General features: G+C 51.0%; 7 protein-coding genes across 7 annotated transcripts; 5 read left to right on the plus strand and 2 right to left on the minus strand.

Annotated features, from left to right (window-relative positions):
* Positions 1 to 177: 177 nt before the first annotated feature.
* Positions 178 to 1,788, plus strand: GT037_006557 (uncharacterized protein; the record flags this gene model as incomplete). The annotated part of the gene is made up of 1 exon (XM_038931604.1): positions 178 to 1,788. One exon carries the CDS (start codon positions 178 to 180, stop codon positions 1,786 to 1,788), a length of 1,611 nt encoding a protein of 536 aa, XP_038786101.1.
* A 559-nt stretch (positions 1,789 to 2,347) lies between these two features.
* Positions 2,348 to 2,988, plus strand: GT037_006558 (uncharacterized protein; the record flags this gene model as incomplete). Its single annotated transcript, XM_038931605.1, has 3 exons — positions 2,348 to 2,499; positions 2,552 to 2,670; positions 2,723 to 2,988. 3 exons carry the CDS (start codon positions 2,348 to 2,350, stop codon positions 2,986 to 2,988), a joined length of 537 nt encoding a protein of 178 aa, XP_038786102.1.
* A 62-nt stretch (positions 2,989 to 3,050) lies between these two features.
* GT037_006559 (uncharacterized protein) lies at positions 3,051 to 5,181 on the minus strand (the record flags this gene model as incomplete). Its single annotated transcript, XM_038931606.1, has 4 exons — positions 3,051 to 4,232; positions 4,281 to 4,690; positions 4,740 to 5,074; positions 5,126 to 5,181. 4 exons carry the CDS (start codon positions 5,179 to 5,181, stop codon positions 3,051 to 3,053), a joined length of 1,983 nt encoding a protein of 660 aa, XP_038786103.1.
* Positions 5,182 to 5,595: 414 nt separating this feature from the next.
* Positions 5,596 to 10,336, plus strand: GT037_006560 (hexose transporter-like protein; the record flags this gene model as incomplete). The annotated part of the gene is made up of 9 exons (XM_038931607.1): positions 5,596 to 5,992; positions 6,040 to 6,134; positions 6,182 to 7,353; positions 8,367 to 8,590; positions 8,637 to 8,816; positions 8,867 to 9,128; positions 9,184 to 9,761; positions 9,814 to 9,992; positions 10,067 to 10,336. The coding sequence occupies 9 exons, from the start codon at positions 5,596 to 5,598 to the stop codon at positions 10,334 to 10,336; spliced, it is 3,357 nt and encodes a 1,118-aa protein (XP_038786104.1).
* Positions 10,337 to 12,630: 2,294 nt separating this feature from the next.
* GT037_006561 (gtp-binding protein obg) lies at positions 12,631 to 14,289 on the minus strand (the record flags this gene model as incomplete). Its single annotated transcript, XM_038931608.1, has 1 exon — positions 12,631 to 14,289. The coding sequence occupies one exon, from the start codon at positions 14,287 to 14,289 to the stop codon at positions 12,631 to 12,633; it is 1,659 nt and encodes a 552-aa protein (XP_038786105.1).
* Positions 14,290 to 14,589: 300 nt separating this feature from the next.
* Positions 14,590 to 15,663, plus strand: GT037_006562 (uncharacterized protein; the record flags this gene model as incomplete). Its single annotated transcript, XM_038931609.1, has 2 exons — positions 14,590 to 14,950; positions 14,996 to 15,663. The coding sequence occupies 2 exons, from the start codon at positions 14,590 to 14,592 to the stop codon at positions 15,661 to 15,663; spliced, it is 1,029 nt and encodes a 342-aa protein (XP_038786106.1).
* Positions 15,664 to 17,081: 1,418 nt separating this feature from the next.
* GT037_006563 (uncharacterized protein) lies at positions 17,082 to 20,291 on the plus strand (the record flags this gene model as incomplete). Its single annotated transcript, XM_038931610.1, has 1 exon — positions 17,082 to 20,291. One exon carries the CDS (start codon positions 17,082 to 17,084, stop codon positions 20,289 to 20,291), a length of 3,210 nt encoding a protein of 1,069 aa, XP_038786107.1.
* Positions 20,292 to 20,903: the final 612 nt, after the last annotated feature.

Genomic DNA, 20,903 nt, shown 5'->3' on the forward strand with positions numbered 1-20,903 from the left:
GATGACAAGACGCCACCGGTGATATCTCAGCAATTGCTAAGTCTTTAGAGAGTGTTCATGTCAACCAGCAGGGATATCGTGGGTGTCCTGAAGTTGAGGTTTTGCTTATCGTATCTATATAGAGAGCGACTTCCCCTTCGAATCTCGTGCTATATTGCAAGCCTATGTTACGCGAGTATGCTCTCCATAACGCCTCTATCTCTATCTGTTTTCATTGCATACGTCGGCTACATTACGATTTACAGAATCTTCTTCCATCCCTTACGCAGCGTCCCCGGTCCGTTCCTGGCACGCTTTAGCAAATTATGGCTTGTCTGGCATGTTCGAAAAGGCAAATCGCACATCCAATTCCCTAAATTGCACGCCCAGTTTGGACCTATAGTACGCATTGCACCCAATCAAGTCCTAGTATGCGAGGAAGATGCTGTCAAAACTGTTTATGGAGCGGGAACATCATTTACGAAGGGAGATTGGTATCAGATGTGTGCCGCACCGGACAAGAACTGGAAGCCCGTTGATGAAGTCCTCGATCTGTTAACGGAAACGAATATGGAGAAGTATCGCAGGCAAAGAAGAGCCATCGGCCCAGCTTACAGTATCACGGGGCTAGAGAAGCATGAAGGGCTGCTTGATGCTTACATCGATAAATTCGTTGCCAAATTAGAAGATCTGAGGGGGAAAGAGATGGGCCTGGCAAATTGGGGACACATCTTCGCCTTGGACTCTATGAGCCAATTTACTCTAGGAAAGAGCCCTGGGTACACAGACAAAGGCAGTGACGATGGAAACGAGGACGCCAGCCATGCGCTTTGGCAATGCTTTACAGTTATTGGTCTCTTTCCCGGGTTCGTGAAGCTGATGCACAGCATACCGAAAGTTGGTATGTTGCTTATCCTACCCATGTCCCTACTCCTAGGCATCAGGATCCCGAAGATATGGCCCGTGTTCAACTTCTGCAGCCCAAGCATCATGCAAAGATTGAGAACACTAGAGAGCATGAAGGATGTGGAGCTACCCGCCAGCCGCCCTGGTTTCCCCCAAGAGTGTGGAAAGGACGTGGGTGTACCGGAACAGAAAGGAGAGAGCATCGAAGAGACGGACATGCTGGCTACTCTGATGCGTCTCCATAACGATAGAGAGGCGCGCTTTCCTCCTTCATGGGTCCTCTCAATTGCTCTTACCAATTTTGGTGCTGGGCACGACACGCTGATGTTCACGCTTTCTTCGGCCATTTACCATACGTATACGTCGCCTTCAATCCTTGCCCGGTTACGCAAAGACATGGAAAGCCAGGGCGTTACACGGAATAGCACATATTCTGACACCGTCACCAGAGTACCATTGCTCCTTGCTGTTCTGAAGGAAAGTATGAGGCTCTGGCCTACGATCGGGTGGTACCTTCCTCGCCTCGTGCCCGCTACAGGAGTTATGCTGTGCGACACTGATCTTCCTCCGGGTACCACTGTGGGAACAAGCCTCTGGACTTCGCACTTCGGCTCCGAAGTCTTCGCAGAGCCCCACAAATTTGATCCGGATAGGTGGCTACTCGATGGCACCGAGGAGAAGAGAAGAAAAATTGGCAGAATGGACAGCGTATGGATGGGCTTCGGAGGCAGAAGCAGAAGCTGTCCGGGACAGCATCTTGCGAGGTTGTTCGTCATCAAAGCGCTAGCTAGACTAGTCATGAGCTGTGATGTTGAGGTGAACGGAGAGCCGGAGATTGGGGGCTGGTTTCAGTGCACGTTGACGGGCGTAGGTATCAGTGTCAAGGAGAGGAAGTTGAAGTGATGGGCTTTGTAAGTAAGCCAGGTCTGGAAGAAGAGAGCACGGAGAATTTGTAACGCTGAAAAGGGGAAAGTGGAGCAGTGGATGTCTCGCCTTTTCGACTTTGTAATGTTTACTCATCCATCATCTCGGTTGAAAGTGCGCAACTCCAATTCATTGCAAAACGACTGCTTCAGTATGTTCCAAGCTTAGTAGTATGAATTATTCAAACAATGATATGGTAAAGAGCCTCTTTGCATCGCATGAAGAGTATCTGCTTCTATTTCTAGATTTGCGGTGTGAGATCGATATGCGATTTCCCCAGATCTCGCTTCACTAGCGGCGGGAGTTCCTTGCGCTAGAATCCACCATGTTGGCTGGATGCAGACGTCATGACTATGAACGCCGCGAATTGGCCGCCGGGACGTCACAGCTGTCATAGCTCCATTTTTCTTTTGAGAGAACTTATGTGAAGAGTGTGATCGAGCCCTTGTCGATTCAAACATATCATTGCCATTGACCTCCACTTCCAACCCCAAAATCTATAACATTCCGGTTTCCCATCAACAACTCTCTACACACAATGGCTAGCCGAACCTTCACACCAATGCTCCGCCAGGCGGTCCGCGTCTCGCAGCGAAATGCCATGGCGGCACCGTGCCGTCGCTTCCTAAACACCGAGACAGCACCGAGCCTCTACACAGCAAAGGCTCACGTTGTTGGTGCGCGTACAGGGTATGCTGAACATTACATTCGAATATGGAACATTCGGCTGACACCTTTCCAGACATGTAGACGGCGAGAACCTCAAGGTCGACCTGACAATGGCCAAAGCCCTTGGCGGCTCCGGAGATGCCGGAAAGACCAACCCTGAGGAGCTTTTCGCGGCTGGCTACGGTGCATGCTGTACGTGCCCGCCCCCTGCTTGTTTTTAACGAATCGACTGACTTGAATCAAGTCCAATCCGCCATGAACGCCGTTGCCCCCTCCGTCGGCGTAAAGATGCCCACCAAGACCGAAGACTCCATCGTTGAATCGACCGTAGAACTTGTCGGTAGCATGAAGGATCTGGACATGGGATTGCGCGTCCAACTCCTCGTCAAGGTACGCGGATTGGCGAAGGAGGACTTGGAGAAGGTTGTATACAAGGCGAGGCAGGTTTGCCCGTACAGCCGGGCGACCAAGGACAATGTGTACACCACTGTTAGGTGCGAGACCATGTAAAGGACTCATGGCTGCATAGCATTGCATCAGTTCAATGTAAAAGAATAGATTAATAATCCTTTTCAGAGACGGTTCTCTTGCGCTGTCTCGACAACAGCAGCTAACATGCCTTCCGCAACATCTTCTCCATCTTCTGCTTCTGTGACCCATGTTACTCGGCCACTTCGTGGACTGCGTACTTCTAACTCCATCTTCATTTGCTGCACTACGCAGATTACGTCTCCTTCTTTCACTACGTCACCCTCGTCAATCAAGACTTCGACGAGCTTTCCAGGGAACGGGATACTGATATGCGATGGATCAGATGGGTTGCCACGTCTATGATGTGACGTGGCTGCTGAAGCGCTGGCAGATGTTGAGGAAAGGGTTATGGTATATGGTGTTGTTTGAGGATTGGCTGAGGAAGCACCAGAAGGAGTTGTAAAGAGCAGTTCCGCGCTTAGTGAGGTTGGGAAATCGTTTCGTAGGACGCGTGTTAACTCAAGGTGATGGGGTGGTGGTTTCTCATTTGCTTTGGTAGCTGGGGAAGATATGGCTATGGACCAGGCATCGCCTTTTCGGAAGAGAGTGTTGGCTGTCGAAACCGATGCAGTTGAAGAAGATGTCGTGATGTCTGGGCCAATAGTGTTAGGATGGGCTTCGGAGATGCGTTGGGTCGATCGAAGCAGTTCCTCCTGTTTACTTTCTAGCCATTGCGTATCGCATTGACCATCCAGAAAATCCGAATGTGCGACGATAGCTTTCAGCATGTCAAGATTTGTCTTGACTCCTGCGATACGAGTATCTTCTAGAGCCCTCTGCGCTTTACGGACCACGTCTTTCCACGATGATGCTGTTACAATGACTTTGGCGACTAGACTATCAAAATCTGCTGACACTACAGCAGGTCGACCACTGATGAGGTGTGTGTCAACCCGAATGCCGTTGCCTGAAGGAAATTGGAAGGATATGATCTTGCCAATCGATAAAGACCAGTCGTTCTGAACATTCTCCGCAGTGATGCGCAGTTGTATAGAGTGTGCAGGGGGCGGGACTTCTGGGCTACTTGGAGCTACTGGTAGGCCACACTGGGTGAGGGAAGCGCCTTGCGCGAGCAGCAATTGTGCTTTGACGATATCGGTCATAGAAATGGACTCGGTGATTGTATGCTCCACCTGCAACCGCGGATTGACTTCCAGAAAGTAGTACTCTTCTGTTGCTGGGTTCACGAGGAACTCAAAAGTACCAAGTGAGACGTAGTGTATCTACGCAGAGATTAGCGAAGTAGGCTTGGAGCGGGCCGTGATACTAACATGTCTGGCCATTCTCAACGCATCTTCAATCACCTTGGCAATCAGCTTGCGATCAGAAACGATACTTGGTGCCAGCTCAATGATCTTTTGGTATCGTCTCTGAATGCTGCACTCGCGTTCCCAAAGGTGTGTTACAGTCCCACTGCCGTCTCCAATGATCTGAACTTCGATGTGCCGAAAATCTTCGACTGCAGCTTTCTCCGCAAATACTTGCTTAGAAGGGCTCTCTTCGACTGCTCTTTTGAATAAAGCAGGTAGCTGGTCTTTGCTGCGAATCAGACGGATGCCTCGCCCACCGCCTCCATCCACTGCTTTGACCATGATTGGGAAACCCACATGTGATGCAAAGCGCTCGACGTCTTCGACATTGTTAGTCGGTTGCTGGAGAGCTGGAGACACAGGGACATTGCCTGTCCTGGGGTTAGTAATCGCCCAATCTGCATATGCTATAGGTCCTACATTGTTCTGCAAGCTGCCTTGCCTTGAGCTTGTCTCCAGTACTACTCAAGATACCCCATCCAGGACCCACCACTACAGCGCCAGCTTCTTTCCAAACTCTTTTCGAGAAGTCTTCCGACTCTGATAGGAATCCATAGCCTGGATGCACAGCATCGATTTCGTAATGTTTGATGATTTCGATAAGACCATCAATATTCATAAAGGTCGAGGCTGATGGTAGCTTGATTGCGTGGTTTGCTCGTACAGCGTGCGAATCATCGCCCGATACGTAGATGGCATGCGTCTCAATCTCGAGTTCGCGAGCAGAAGAGATGATGCGCGTTGCTATTTCTCCTCTTCAAGATATGTATTAGCTTAGCTTTCCATGATTCGGAACTGCTACTGACCTATTCGCGACAAGGAGTCGCTCTATGGGTCTTCGCGGTGGTTGCGTCATTTCCATTGTCCACTCAAATTACGGAATATTCAGATATTATGCAGTGAAGTCGCTCAATGTTACTATTGTCTGTGAGATGACTCGAAAGGGCGAGTCGCGGAATGGCACCAGGCAGAAATAGGCTTTGTATCGTCAACGAGGCCTCCTTGACATGAATGGTCCACCTAGATCCAACTTGATAGCAAAAGATTTATCGGGGATCCGATTCGACATGGATAATGACATGTTTGCGGTACAGGCGGGATGCAATGGGTGAAGGTAAACGCGGGGAGCTTGAAGATGCCTCGGTTTACCAGACCTACCCCAACATTCTACCACGACCATTCCAACTTGGTCCGGATCATCGCGATGTGACGATTCCACTGTCGCTCCATCTCTGGGGCTTAAAGACACGCTTCTTTACACGCGGTATCTATCGCAATGGCCGGTGACGACCAAAAGGCCGCGTCGAAAGACGCGCCGACGTCATCCGAGACGGCCAAAGACCGACTCGCCCAAGTCAGCTCGCACATGGCCCCGAAGACGCCGAAGCGACGAAGACGCAAAGCCGCAGACTCGGATGCACCCGCAGACTACTCAGACATCCTCGGACAGATTGCGACACTCCGAAAGATCGCCGCGACGCCAGACACGAACAACAGGGGCTACCTGAGGCAGAAGCAGGCGGGAAAGCTATGGGTGCGGGAGAGGGTGGAACAGCTGCTTGACCCCGGCAGCTTCCAAGAAGTAGGCAGTGTGAGCGGGACAGTCAAATGGAAGCAACTTGGGCCTGTGAAAGAAGAACCAGAAGAATATGTGCCTTCGAACAACGTGCAAGGTATGGTCATAGAGATGATACTGGGAAATCGTGTTGACGATTGGCAGGCTTCGGGCGACTACGAGGTCGAAAGATTGTATTCACAGCTGATGACTTTTCTATACGCGCCGGACACGCTGATGGCGCTCTCATGGAGAAAACGGTAAGCTGGTTGTAACGCGGCCGAGATATCGTTACTGACCAGTGCAGATATACATGGAGAAGCTCGCTATCGCGCTGAAACTACCCATTGTCAAACTCGTCGATGGCTCATCAGGCGGCGGCTCCGTCACCACCATCCGCTCTACCGGCTTCTCCTACGTCCCCCCGTTACCTTCCTTCGCACAAGTGGTACAACAACTCAACATGGGTATACCAAACCTAGGCGCCGTGGTTGGACCGGCCATTGGCTTAGGAGCGGCTCGCGTGGTTGCCTGTCACTTTTCTGTCATGGCCGCCGACATTGGCTCCTTGTTCAACGCTGGCCCTAGTGTGGTCAAGAACGCGACATTCGAAGAGGGTCTGTCCTTCACAGATCTTGGTGGGCCAGCAATGCATTGTACCAACGGAACTATCGATAACCTGGCACCAGATGAGGCAGGCTGCTTCGAACAGATACGAAAAGTTTTGGGCTACTTACCTGATTGCGGTACGAAGTTACCTCCAGTAATCGACTGCTCTGATCCAGTCGACCGAATGTCGGAAACCCTCCGGTCCATCATTCCGCGTTCTAAGAATCGCATGTATAACCCGCGCGCTATCATAACCGAAGTCGTGGACCAAGATTCATTCTTTGAAATCGGCGCGCTTTGGGGTACCACAGCCATTGTTGGCCTGGCACGGTTTGCAGGCAAGCCAGTAGGCATCGTGTCTCTAAACTGCGAACAGAATGCTGGCGCGCTGGATGCATTGGGGTCGCAGAAGATCACCCGAATGCTGAAATTCCTGGACGTCTTCAACCTTCCACTCATTCAATTCGTCGACGTTCCAGGTTACGCAATAGGAACCGTAGCAGAGCGCACTGCAACCATGCGGCACGGTGTCACTCTTGCTGCAACCTATTACAGCACAACCATGCCCATCTTCAACGTCATCGTACGCCGTGTCTACGGTGTAGCAGGAGGCATCATGCTAGACTGCCGCGACCCTCGCATGCGCGTTGCTTGGCCATCGGGCGTGTGGGGCTCTTTGCCACTCGAGGGTGGCATTGAGGTCGGGCACTCGTTCGAACTCAAGGAAATTGAAAGAAAAGAAGGTAAAGACGCGCGGGACAAGCGTTATACAGAATTGGAGAACGAGTACAAACGATTGATGAATCCAGTCCGCACAGCGAATGCGTTCGGTATCGAGGAGATTATAGACCCGGCATATACGCGACGAGTGTGTTGTGAGTGGACAAGTCATATGTACGAGAGCTTACTGTCAGAGCGGATTCAGGAGCGGATCGCAGGGAAGTTGCAGCCTTCCTTCGCTTAGGCAATCGGATGTCTTCGAATCCAAGTGCTTCTAGAGCAGATCCTTCAATGCATACAGTTCGGTCTTCAATCCATATCATCACCTATTAGACACTGGTTTTTCACACCGAGGTTGTGCAATTATAGGATGGGGGATACGTTTTCTGGTACTTGTTACTCCTACCCCAAGTATGTTGTCAGACCACGGCTTACCTACACCGCACTTCACTCCATTAGACCTATTGAACGTGCGACATTCAGCCCCACCGCGGTCCGTTTTCCAGCGGCGCGGCAACTCCCACTCTATTGGTACCAATGTCACGGTACCGAGACTTTGCTCGGTGAAGTCGCGCCAGGCTGACCATTTAGGGTATCGCTGAACATGGTAAATCAGGCTGCTACTGGTAATATACCCCCCTTGGCATAACATCAAGTCGAAAATACCCAATTAGGCAAGATGGCTACCATGCCGATGTTTAGACGCGTCTCTCGATATCACAAGCATCTGGAAGCTCCTAACGTCCTACTATATTGAGCATACATCACACAGCCGAATGCTTCATCTTACCATTACGCAAACGCGAAGCAGCAAAACACATTTAGACGTGTGTGGCGTACAAACTCTATGGCTGTATCACCATGTTGTGAGCGAGTCTTGATTCGTCACGGGTGGACGTCTTATATTACCACCAACATATGCGGGGCAAAGATCAATGCGGCCATACCCTGTCGCCTTGCCACAGCCCGCTCGTTTGCATCGTCTCACTTGCATCCAATCTGATGATACGAATTATGATGTGCGGCACGAATCTGGGGTATATAGAACTAACGGGCACGCCCGCACGTCCCGGACGCCCATCAGTGCTAGCCGCCACAACTTCGTCGATCTCGAACTAGCGACGACATTACACTGTACCACTGATCTAGGCTGACATTTGAAGACCGAAACCAGGGATGGCGCCTGTCGGCGCTGCTGCCGCTGCTAGGCAGGCAGAACCAGTATTGACGCGCATCGTTGAAGAGGACCAGATACCGTGGTATAAGAAGAGAAACTTGCGGAGGCTGTATGCGCTCTTGTTGCCGACGTGTATCGGGATTGAGATGACGTCTGGCTTTGATTCGCAGATGATCAATGCGGTGCAGATTGCACCGACATGGCAGATATGTGAGTTCTGATCACAACTACGGGCCTGCCATTGCTAACGACCTAGACTTCAACGAACCACGAGGAGTGCTTCTCGGCATAATTTCTTCAGCATACAACCTAGGTGCGCTCTGCGCTCTGCCACTAGTGCCGTACGTGAACGATAGATTTGGGCGACGATGGGCAATCTTCCTAGGCTCCTGGATCATGGTTGTCGGGGCGCTAGTTCAAGCTTTCTCAATCAGCGGTAGGGCAGGGAACGAGAAAGACGCTCGGAGGTCATGCTAACAGTCGTAGCTGGCATGTACATTGGCGCCAGGTTCATCATCGGTTTCGGCATACCATTCTGCATCATCGCTGGCTCGTCTTTGATGGGTGAGCTTGCGTACCCAAAGGAGCGGCCGATCATGACTTCTCTCTTTAATGCACTCTGGTTCATAGGTTCGCTCATAGCAGCAGGGGTATCGTATGGCACACAGAGTCTCAAAGACGACTGGGCCTGGCGCATACCATCGCTTCTTCAGGCCGCTCCGTCATTACTTCAGATCGTCTTCATCTTGTAATGACCCCTTTTCGCTCACCTGTATCTTTCCCACCTCTGCTAACAGCCCCAGCATGATACCCGAATCACCCCGCTTCCTCATCTCTAGAGACCTTCGTGAAGAAGCCTACCGCACGCTGATCATCTACCATGCTGAAGGCGACAGCTTTTCGCATTTTGCTGCTGCTGAAATGGCACAAATCGAACACACCATTCGCATCGAACTTGAGCACTCGAAGCGCTCCTGGCGCGAGATGATCGCTGTTCCTGGTCTACGCAAGCGCGTCATTATCGGCTCTTTCCTGGGTCTCTTCACCCAATGGTCCGGCAATACCTTGCTGAGTTACTATCTGAACCAACTGCTGATCATGATTGGGTACGACGATCCGGGCTTTGTGGGGAGAGTGAACATCGGACTCAACAGCTGGAACTTGTTCACTGCAGTGTCCTTTTCACTGCTGGTCCGACGCTTTCCACGCCGAAAGATGTATCTCATCTGCGCGACCAGCTTGCTTTGTTGCTATGTTGCTTGGACGGTCGCTGTGCATCGTTACACTGCTACGAAGAGCATCGAGCCAGCGAGGTTGACAATAGCGATTATCTTTTTGTATCAGGCATGTTATAATATCGGTTATAATGCACTTACCTACAGTTAGTTTCGACGAGAGAGTGGTGACAAATGGTGATGCTAACTGCGCTGCAGCATTTCTAGTCGAATTGTTCCCTTTTGCGCAACGTACCAAAGGCATCACCATCTTCCAGTTCTTTAGCAGAACAGCAGTCTTCACTACAACCACCCTCAACCCCGTCGGACTGCAACGCATACAAGGGCGCTGGCTTATAATGTACTGCGCTTGCCTAGTATTTGAAATCGTCTTCATTGTATGTATTCCTCTGCTCACCTAGGCTCCATACTTCCTTCCAAGACGTTTCGTTTACTAACACAACAACTATAGTACTTTATGTTCCCCGAAACCTATGGTCGCACATTGGAAGAACTCGCATTCCTCTTCGAAGATCATGCGCGAGCTGATGAGGCGACGACGCATGTCCAGAAGCAGATGGAATGGTCGGAGAGAAGGTGGAGTCGGATAGAGGAGCGGATGAGTTGGGAGATGGATGTCTTGATCCCAACAGTAGCGCAAAATGGCCGCAGAGAAGAGACAAGGAACGACAGTATACTCCATTCACAAGACGTGATACGACGACATGATCTGATAAGATAGACAACGTATCTAGTGAAGCAGTTCAAGACAAACTACACTACAACATTCACGATTGATCATGTTCTTGGAAACCGACCATGTTGACTACTCATCACTCGAGTTCGTAGCTGTGCCTTCGTGCCCGCAGTGCATGTAGCTGTATGTTTGCAACACACCCTCGTCTTACCTACCTTGGATAACCTCCTCCATATCCCCGCAATTCATGACGAGCCCTGCCAGGATTATCGTGAAGCGTACGAGATGTGTGTGGACTTTTGCAACCACCCGAACAATAGCTTTAATAATCTATCACCGGAACTAGAGGACTCTGTTCATGAAGATACTTAAGAGGATCAGGACAAGCAGGCGTTAAACAACATAGACGCGGTGTAGGGTGAGCTCGCCCGCAATCTACCCAACCACACTAGCAACAATGTTAACGTTTTCGACATGCTTAGTCGCCGCCCTAAGGACTAAGTTAACTAGAGTAGCTGTGTGGGCACCTAGCCTGATCTAAAAGACAACTAGTCGAAAGTTTATAAAGCTGACTACCCAGTTGTCTTACGCGATGACGGGCCTATCACACCATAGGAGAAACTTGAAGTCAAGCAACCACAGTGCCCCCTAAAGGCACGATAGAGTTAATGCCTGCACCAAACTATCGCCGTCCAGAGACGGAGAAGCGCGACCTCGTTCCTGGAATCTCAGATATCAGCTTCTACCCAGTTGGTTGCGCTTTGGGCGGAGATGAAAGAAGGTTCAGCCTGACGGTTACGTGTTCGTCGCGGAATGTTCTATAGGGATCGTTGCGCGCATGAAGAAAGACACACAGAGATATTAATCAACAGCTGTAGCCAAAGAGAATCAGGTCTCCAGCAGACCCAAAGGCAAATGCTTCACCCTCAAAGTCAGACAAGAAGGCGAGGCGACAACGAGCGTCAGCGAGTTCGTCGCCTCCGCCAGCCGCGCAGCGGCGCCCCCCAGAGAAGATTAGCATGGCCCCTGCACTAAGGATGACACGCCCAATCAAAGAGAAGCTACCATTTTTTTGCTCTCGATCTGGCGACTGAGACGATGTGATAATCGGGCCTGGGAATTTTAGAGAAAAGTCCTGTTGCATATAAACGGCTGTGAAGCAATGTCAGCTGCAAACGGTTGATATTTTGGTACGTGAGAAAAGGTCGCTAGACCCTTGCGCAGCAAAAAGAGCGCAAAAAGAAGACTTCCACGCGACTCGAACACGAACTCTCGCGCCACAGCACTGTCGAAGGAGTCAGATCGAAAGAGCAAAAAAATGGTAGCTTCTCTTTGATTGAGCGTGTCATCCTTAGTGCAGGGGCCATGCTAATCTTCTCTGTATCGTTTCAAATTGACCAAATGCCCGAAGGCGAAGAATAGCAAAATTTTGCAGTATATGACGACGGCCGTTGTTGACGGCGCTGCGGGTGCTGTTTAAGGCTCGTGCGCTGTGCATAGCACAAAAAACTGGGTCGGTGGCGGGTAAGTAATCCGAACCCCGAAAAATAGGCTAGCCTGGGACTCCTGATCCGAACAGCCTTTGTGCGACAACTGGAGTCCTGGAATGCTGGCTATCACAGGCGGGCACAGCCCGCCATGATAGCCACAGCTGGAGACATGATCCCTAGGAGGTATTCGCCATCTCTTGTTCTATCTGACACTGGATACTCAGACCGATGTATTCAGCAGGCTGATAGGAATAATTTCTCGATAGCAGGTCGGGTACCTACGTAGTTGTCGCTTCGATCAGGTCAACTAAGACTGCTAGACATGCAATTAGCGGTTTGCAACATCGCACAGTATGATCTCAATGTCCAAATCATCTCTTGACGTTCCCCAATAATAATTGATATCTTGCTGTGGCCGCCACGTCCATGTCCTATTGTGCGCGTGCGAAGTCAGTGTATGTCTCACAGACAATCCGTACCGTAAATTTCCTTGTTAAGCGTGAGAAGAGGTCTCGTATTCTGAACCGGGACGAAATTCAATGTAAGAGGAGCAGAGCCTGCAACAGAACGTGGGTATTGTCGGAGAAGATGCGATGGTGCGAAAGGACAAGACTGGTATGAATTTGATGTTTACCCCTCCACCCCACTTGCACTTCGCGAAACTGGCAGGCACGTCACAAGCGCGATTGCCTCGCGCTTGCCGAGACAAAGTTGTGGCCTGTACGCAAGGAATGCGATATCCAAAAGTCTTCCGGACTACATACAACGTAATTCGTATCCTCAAGCACATGCATTTCAACAAGACGCGAGTCATTCATATGAGGAGACAAGAGTATCATTACTACACATCTACTCCTCCAACAAGTCCATCACCAACTGCGGAATGACTTGTACACCTTCGCCCTGTATCGCGCTGATCGGCACAGCCTGTACATTGCGTCGCCATGCATGCTTGCGGTTACTAGGATGAGGTTGCGCGCCCTTGCTCACATCCGCCAAATATACGCGAAGAGCCTCAAAGTTAGCCTGCGTATCCGGCAAGTCGGCCTTTGTCGCGACGACAAACCAAGGCTTCGACGAGATCGGTGTGGTGCTCAGAAAGGGCAGAGGCTTTGGCGACGGGTCCAGATGCGGTGTGTCAATGAGATCAGACGCGTCGCTAGGGGGCGTGCTGGCACCAGCGGGTCTGTATGTCACCGTCCTACGCTCCGTCTCCGCATTCAGTTCCTTGCCGCGTAGAGTCTCGTACTCGGATACTTCTCGCCAGAGCAGCTTGAGAGCAGCCACAGCGTCACCAGCAGACAAGTCGATGACGAAAGCGAGCACTGCGGCACGTTCAATGTGTCGCAAGAAGCCTAGTCCAAGCCCTTTGTCGAGATGCGCATCCTCGATGAGCCCTGGTACGTCTGCAATGGTAAAGTTCTCGCGCAGTTCTCCATTTGGCCTGCGCGATCTGACAAGTGGCCGTCCTTTGTGGTTGTCCAGAACCACAGTACCAACGTTTGGCTGAAGGGTGGTAAAGGCCCAGTTGCCGACTCGCGCACGGCTATTGCTCAAAGCTCGAAGAAGCGTGCTCTTTCCGGCATTGGGCAGCCCTACCAGTCCCAAGTCGGCCAGAATTTTCAGCTCCAACTGCAGTGAAATCTTCAAGCCCTCGTCTCCCCGCGTGGCCATCTTGGGCCTGTTGTTGAAGGGGGTCATAAAGTGTGGATTACCCAAGCCGCCCATCGCTCCTGCTGCTATCAACATAGGCGTCTCCATGTGCTTGTCCAAGTCCAACCACATGGGCGCTTGTGGTTCAAGGGCTGCAAGGTGCGATCGTCGTGGCGGTGGCAGCTTAGGAAACTTGATCCTACTCAGTTCTGAGGCTATAGTCCCAGGATAGACCAGCCATCGGTCTCTTCTATAGCTTGGCTGCCCCTCCTCCAATTCTTCCGCATCTTCGTTTTGCTGCATTTTCCAGTGCTCTTCCTCCATTATCGCGACCGGGTCATGTCTCTGCAACTCGCGCACAATGGTCCCTACTGGCACCGTGATGAGGACGTCGGCCCCGCGCTCGCCACCTTTGACCTTGCCCTGTCCATTGCGTCCTCTGCCAGCCTTGATTTGTCGCCGGCGAGCAAGCTTGTGTAGCGATGTCTCGCCACGGACTGCTTGTATGTAGATGTTTCCTCCACTACCGCCGTCGCCACCATTTGCAGGCCCTTCTTCAATATATTTCTCGCGCAAGAACGAGACGCAACCGTGGCCGCCGCCACCAGCTTCAACAGTCAAAATGCATCGATCGGCAAAAGGCGTAAGGGCATAGTCGTCTGCTGCGGGGTCTAGTCGCGCATTCGGGTGAGCGCCGGGCTGCTCAGCAGACGTAGAGTTGCGTCTGAGCTGGATCGGAAATCGTTTACGAGGCGGACATCTGCGCGCAGCCGAGGCAAGTGGCACCTGGAGAAAGGCGGGATACAGGAACGGCGTCAGCGTACCGCTTAGGCTATGCGGACGAGCGAACGACATGCGTTAATTGCGAACGTGGCGTGGTCGGGAAGAATGTTCAGTATCATGAATTCCACACGCATAGAATCGCGTCGCGGGACTAGCGAATGACGGCCCCAGATCCGATGATCTGCATCACGCTTGTACAGGCTAATCCAACATGCCTCGGTATCAGCATTGTTAAAGTACATAGGACTTCTTGAAACAAACATTCAGTTGTTGGCCCAATTTCCATCGCCTTTTGACCGACCCCACTCTCGTATCTCAATCCCCAATCCGCCCCATTCTCAATAACGTCTCCGCCCCATATCTAGCCCCATCATGATACGCTGTGCCTTACTCACCCTGGCATCGGTCATGCTCAGAGTTGCCAAGCCCGAGTACTTTAGGTTGGGTGGGAAGCTTGGCCTTTCTAGCAGCCAGCTTGTAACCCTCCATTGGTACCTCAAGTGGGCGCTGCCACTATGGGCCGTACTAGACCTCAACTCGGTACTCAATCGTTTTGCCGAAAGACGATGGATTTGGAAGACGGACAAGAGTATTTGGGATTGGAAGCGTGAAGTTGCTGTGGTGACAGGGGGCTCCGCTGGCATTGGGGGTTGCGTGGTCAAGAAGCTCACCTCTCATGGCATCAGGGTCGCGGTTCTGGACGTTAGCCCTCTGTCAGAGATCTTCACCAAAGGTCCGTTGCGGCACACAACTGCCATGTTTATACTAACCAAGGTAGATGAGCTTGCCCTCGTACGATACTACAAATGTGACATCACGTCGCGAGACAACATCCACCAAGCGGCGGAAGCCATACGATCCGATTTGGGTTCACCGACTATCCTTATCAACAACGCCGGCATTGGTAACGCGTGGACCATCAAGGATATCCCAGAACAGAATCTGAACAAGATGTTCGACATCAACCTTCTGAGTCACTGGAGTACAGTCCAGGAGTTTCTGCCAGACATGCTCGCTAAGAAAAAAGGCCACATCATGGGTGTCGCAAGTCTTGCTTCCTTTGTTGCTTTGGCCGGTGCCGTTGACTACAGCTGCACCAAGGCGGCGCTCCTGGCTTTCCACGAAGGACTGACGCAAGAGATCAAGCATCGTTACAAATGCCCATCAATCCAGACCTCCATCGTCCACCCAAATTGGACCAAGTCTGCTATAACGTCGCATGAGGCCATTGCGGCGGGGCTGAAAAACGTTCGCGCAAAAATCCTACAACCAGAAGATGTCGCCGAGGCCATGGTGGACCAAATTATTCAAGTAAAGAGTGGACAGCTGATTCTGGGCCCAGCGCTATCTCCTAAAATCAGGGCACTGCCTCTTTGGATACAGGAGCTCATTCGAGATAGCCAAGCCTACGTCGTCACCGGCGACGGCTCGACAGCGAGTGGCTAGGTGCATGAACTGTTCCTTCGAGTCGATGATGACACTGGAGCGCGGCAGTTACGAACGGTGCGGTACGGAGCGCACCTTTCCAGCCGCTTGGGGCCAGGATCCTCAACGAGAATAGGGCAGGTTCGACTAGAAACACGGTGCCGCAATCTGAACAGCTGCGTTGGAATTTTGCCGCCCAGCCGAACCAGCAAACAGACGCCGTCAAGGTCGCTGAGGTTACAGAGGTCTGCGCCACGTCAATACCGGGGTCGGCAATCAAATCGCGCTTCTTCTGTCACTTTAGCGAAGTCGATAGTTGATATTTTGCGCAGCACATCATGGGTATGCGACAGAAATGCGACATCTTACTATGTTATATTCGATCGGGCGGCAGATCTCCAAAATGCGGACGATTGAGCGCCACAGCCGGGTTCTGAGCTAATCATAGGTGATGCTATGAGTATTCTCGGGGTTGTATGCAGGTATCATCGACTCAGCCCCATGTTCCTACAGGGACCATGCAAGGTACCTCACACCAACCCTAACTCGGCCCGAACAAAGTGTAACCACACGAAGGACATTGGTCTTTGCGCAAGAGGCGCGGGACTCAATAGTTATATGTCACTTCTTTGTTCTCTGTTTCATGTTCCCGGGTAGCTGTTGTGTTGCGTCTGCTTCGCTGTTGTTACTCTGCTTTGCTTTCCTCAAGTCATTCGTTTCAGATCGTGTGAGCATGCAATGGGCTGGTTCGCGGGAGCTGTATTCGCTTATTGCACCGTATATTTGGTAGTTGGAAGTAATGTTGAATTTAATTGGAAGAGTGAGTGAACTGTTGCACGCGTTGTAGTTGTACCTACTGACAGATCGACGCAGATGCAAGACTCTCTAATACACATATCACGAACGAAAGATTTCCTACATTTCCGCGGCGCGATTTATCCTTTAGCAACGGCACAAGTACATTGGAAACAGTTCAGACTACGTCGAGGGTATCATCGTCTCCTCTTTCTTCTACGTCCAAGTCAGAGAGCAGCACGACTTCGACAGTCATCGTTCATGAGATGACTTCCTCTGAACAGCCCAACACCGCGACCCATTCCTCAGTAGCTGAAGCATGCACTTCGGCCAGTGGAAGTCATAATTTGCCCGCGAAAACATCCACTAGAAGCGAGTCGCCAACGGTATTGCCGACCACCACAGTAGTGCGACAGCCAACTGCACTTTCGTCAATCTTTTTGATCGGCTCCAGACAAACATCTATATCCAGTCACACATCTCCAGGTTCATCTGGAACTGCTTCTTCCATACGCACATCGTCTACTGTCAAAGAACTATCGATTGTTTCAGATGCTGGGTCGACCGCGAACAACCCAATATCCTCTACAGCATGGGTCAACACAGATTCGTCGCGGGTCTCAGATGTCCAGCTGCCCACAAGCATGTCTTCTGCCATCCTCTCATTACAGAGCACACCTTCTACAAACCTACAGCTACCAGTCAGCGTCATCAAATCACAACAGAGCACTCTAGACAGCATCTCAAGCCTGACGGTGTCCGCTACAGCAACAAAACAGGGTGCGACTAGGCTTTCCATGCCTGGAACAGCGTTTTTCACCCCTTCGACAACAATACAACAAGACTCATTGTCTGATACATCAACCGAGGTATTCAATGTAGTGCTACCTTTTACGCAGACGTCATGGGCTTTCTCTCGGACCGTCACTGCTGATGCTATTGCAATCACCACGATGGTAGCTGATTTCTCAAACTCGTCACAAGCTACGGCGACAAATATATCGAGCCCAAAGTTCCTTTCACCCATGACCGAAGATAGCGCGTCTCAAACTTCCACCTTGACGCTGCCAACGCCCTCGGGCGCTCCAACAGCAATCGCTGGACTACCACAGCACTCGGTACTTGGTCTTACAAGCTGGCTGAAATCTAGCTACACAGCAACCAACGATGGTAACAGTTTGGCCACCATCACACGCTTGGCTACGCCGACCAGTATGATATCTATCTCTCAGGCGACCAGTCTTTCTAGCCTAGTGTTGTCAGAAAATTTCTTCTGTTCAACGATCTCGGGATCGTCTCTGGGGTCCATTTCAACCAGCAAAGCAAAGAACGACACGAATACAGCAATCGCGATAGAATCTGTTCAGTCAAGCAGCTTGCTGATCGACAGCTCTACTTTCGCTTTTGGTGGCAGTCTCACCATCTCTGCATCAGTCACATTTGAAGATTCTTTGCTGTCTCGAATCTCGATTCCAACGGATAGTATCGTCGCAATCGTAACCAGTAAGACAAGCTCGACGGCGTCAATACAGGCGACTGGACTGGCAGCTCATTCTGCAACAGAAAATCGCACCGTGTCGTCCTCAGTGCCTCTTAGTACTACGTCCCTAGAAACAAGCGTCCTTCCGAGTGCCGGTACAAATGGATCGTCTCACAGTACGGTCGAAACATCTTCATTCAGTTCGCCAATCTCCGTCTCTCTTACTCAAATCATCATATCCTCTACGACGGGCGGGACTCTGAGCACTGCATCGTCCATCCAGTCTGTAGGGATCCCAACTGCACCATTTGAGTCGGATCGTAACATTACTGTAACATCGCCCACCGCTTCAACAGCCAATACGATGATGTCTCTCTCTTGGTCGCACCCTTCCCTATCAGCATCTCTTGTTGGATCGGGTAACATCTCGCTTCCCAGCGCCACTCAAACATACACTTCTACTGGAACTGCTGCTGTCACTGAGTCAATCAGTACTTCTTATGCTAGCAGATCAGGCAGCTCACACATGTCTCCCGCATTTGGGTCAATCTCTCCCCCCACCACCACGTCTGCCAGTTTCTCTATTCCCACGTCAGCAAGCCCTACCTCGGTCAGCTCTATATCTACATCAAAAAGTGCGACCATTTCTCTAATCAGTACCTTTGTGACGAAGACAAGGACTCAGAGTTCCATTCTGAGCTCGCGCAAAAGCTCATCGTCAAACGACGTTCGCAAGGATTCAACACGGACTCCAAGTGCAGTCCATACATCTACTAGCAGTCCTACCGAGACAGTGCTTGCAGCAGCTGCACCTAAACTGACCCCATCGCAAACAGCTGGGGTTGCTTTGGGTAGTACGGCTGGGGTTCTCCTTGCGATCGTCGCTGCGATCTTTGTCGCTCGCCGCTATCATGCGATGCATGCAGCAAAGCACGAAAGCTGGGGATCCTCTGCTGTCTACCCTAAAGTCGCATACTTGTACGACCCTTCGCTGGGTGAGAATGGTGGTAGAGATGGTGAAGACGATGAGGCATTAGCCTTCATGTCCGGTGGTGCCGGCGGATTGCTATCAACTGGAAGCAGAACACCTCCTCGAGCGCCTCAAAACTCTTTCGATTACGACTCTCATAACTGGCAGTACAGCGACCCTGGTAACCCGTTCAAAGATCCCGAGGACCCATTCCTGGACTGGCGAAGTAGTGACGCGATTAACTCGCCAAGTGAAACTGCATCTGCTCTTGCTGCTGCGGTTGCAGAGTATGGAGCAGGGCCGCAAAAGCCTCTTCCGCCTGTACCGCTTTCCTTGACGCCTCTCTTTCACGATCATGTCATTCCATCGCCAACTTTGAGTCCTATGATCAATGGCTGTAGCTTGCGTCGCAGTCACGCACGATCGTCAAGAGGAAGTAGTGTCAGAAGTCAAAGGTCATTGAGAGGTTTCCGCGCTTGTCCTCCAACATCTCCTAGTTCAACAAATCACCCATCAGGCTCACGTGGTCCGCGACGAAGCCTATCATCCATCCAAGAGGGACACGTCGATGATCCCTTCGTAGATGCGATAGAGCATGATCTTCTTCTACCAGTGGACGTTCGAACGGAAACACCAGATTCAGTGATGGTTTATGCGCCGGTGCCGAGGACACCAATGCGATCAGCCTTGTCAACAATACTCTCGGACGACCAGACATCCACAGCTTCATTACCGAGTATAGCTGCTGCGAAGTCTCTATCAGGTGCTCAACCTCGATCAACTGGTAGCATACTCTTCCCTACATCTAAAAACGACCAATATTCGTATGCTTCGCTTGTTTACGACACCTTACCACTATCACATCCTGACCGGCCGGACAGCGATCAAACAACCGCTCAGAAGAGATGCTCTTTCTTCTCTTCGTCTCGATCCCCACAGCCGACTTCAGTGCCCCGAAACAAAGGCTGGGAAGAGATCAAACGCACTTCCAATGGCACATCCAGTCTTCACTCACCTTTGCCAACACCTCCTCTTCATAGTTTTGCTCCGCCGCGGCCGAACCTCTCTCCTCCACCTCCCCTCAAGAAACGTTCCTTGATCCAACTCCGCCGCAAGACGCCATTGACTGGTACAGGCCAGCTTTTGGTATCGACACGAAATCCTTATCCAGCTTCTTGTACACCGTCGGCAGTGAATACAAACTTCATATTCAACTCGAACAAGAGTTTTGAAGGCCCGCGAATGAGTCTGCTTGCCAAGGTGAACAGCATGGGCGACATAAAAGACGAGGCAGCAAGTCCAAAGAAGAGAAAAGGAAAGGGGCTTGGGTACCGCGATTCTGTCTCCCGGAAGGTGGAGATGAGATCCCGATGGAGTCCTTCGGAAGTAGGGAGGTCATTCTGATCAACTCGGCTCAGGCCGCAGTATCGCATGTAATGTCTTTCCTTCAATTCTCAATCGTTGCTATCGAAGACATGACAGCTTCCGTGTATCTCTGAGTCTTCGATACCATGATCTATCTTTACGACCCCAACTAACCTGCTCCTACGCATCTTCTTAGCCTCTTTTCCTGAATATCGCTGCATTTATTCATAGCATTAGTAGCACTGAAATCTCCTTATCCTGTGCTACTACATAATACCGTTTACTGCAGAACCATTCTCCTGTACATAGGACTGATGCCGCTAGCTTCTCATCATACATAATACAATAATAGTACCTTGTCAACTTGACAATGCCGCTGAGCCGAATTCTTCATACAGTCTCTCCAACATGGCCAAGATACGAGGCACATGGTTAACACCCGAAGACTGTCCGAATCATCTTCGCGAGACCGCATACTACCGTGAAGATCTTGCTCCACTTGGTGAATGAAGCGTGCATCCCTTTCTTGCGGTGAGGACCCATATGCAGCCATCTTTCATACCAAATGCTCCACACATACATGCTTCCTTCCCAATACCCCACATCTATTACCGTGTTGCAAGAAATAAACACGCGCAAGCCCTCTTTTGC

The sequence above is a fragment of the Alternaria burnsii genome (assembly GCF_013036055.1).
Source record: "Alternaria burnsii strain CBS107.38 chromosome Unknown 752, whole genome shotgun sequence".
Lineage (NCBI taxonomy): Eukaryota > Fungi > Ascomycota > Dothideomycetes > Pleosporales > Pleosporaceae > Alternaria > Alternaria burnsii.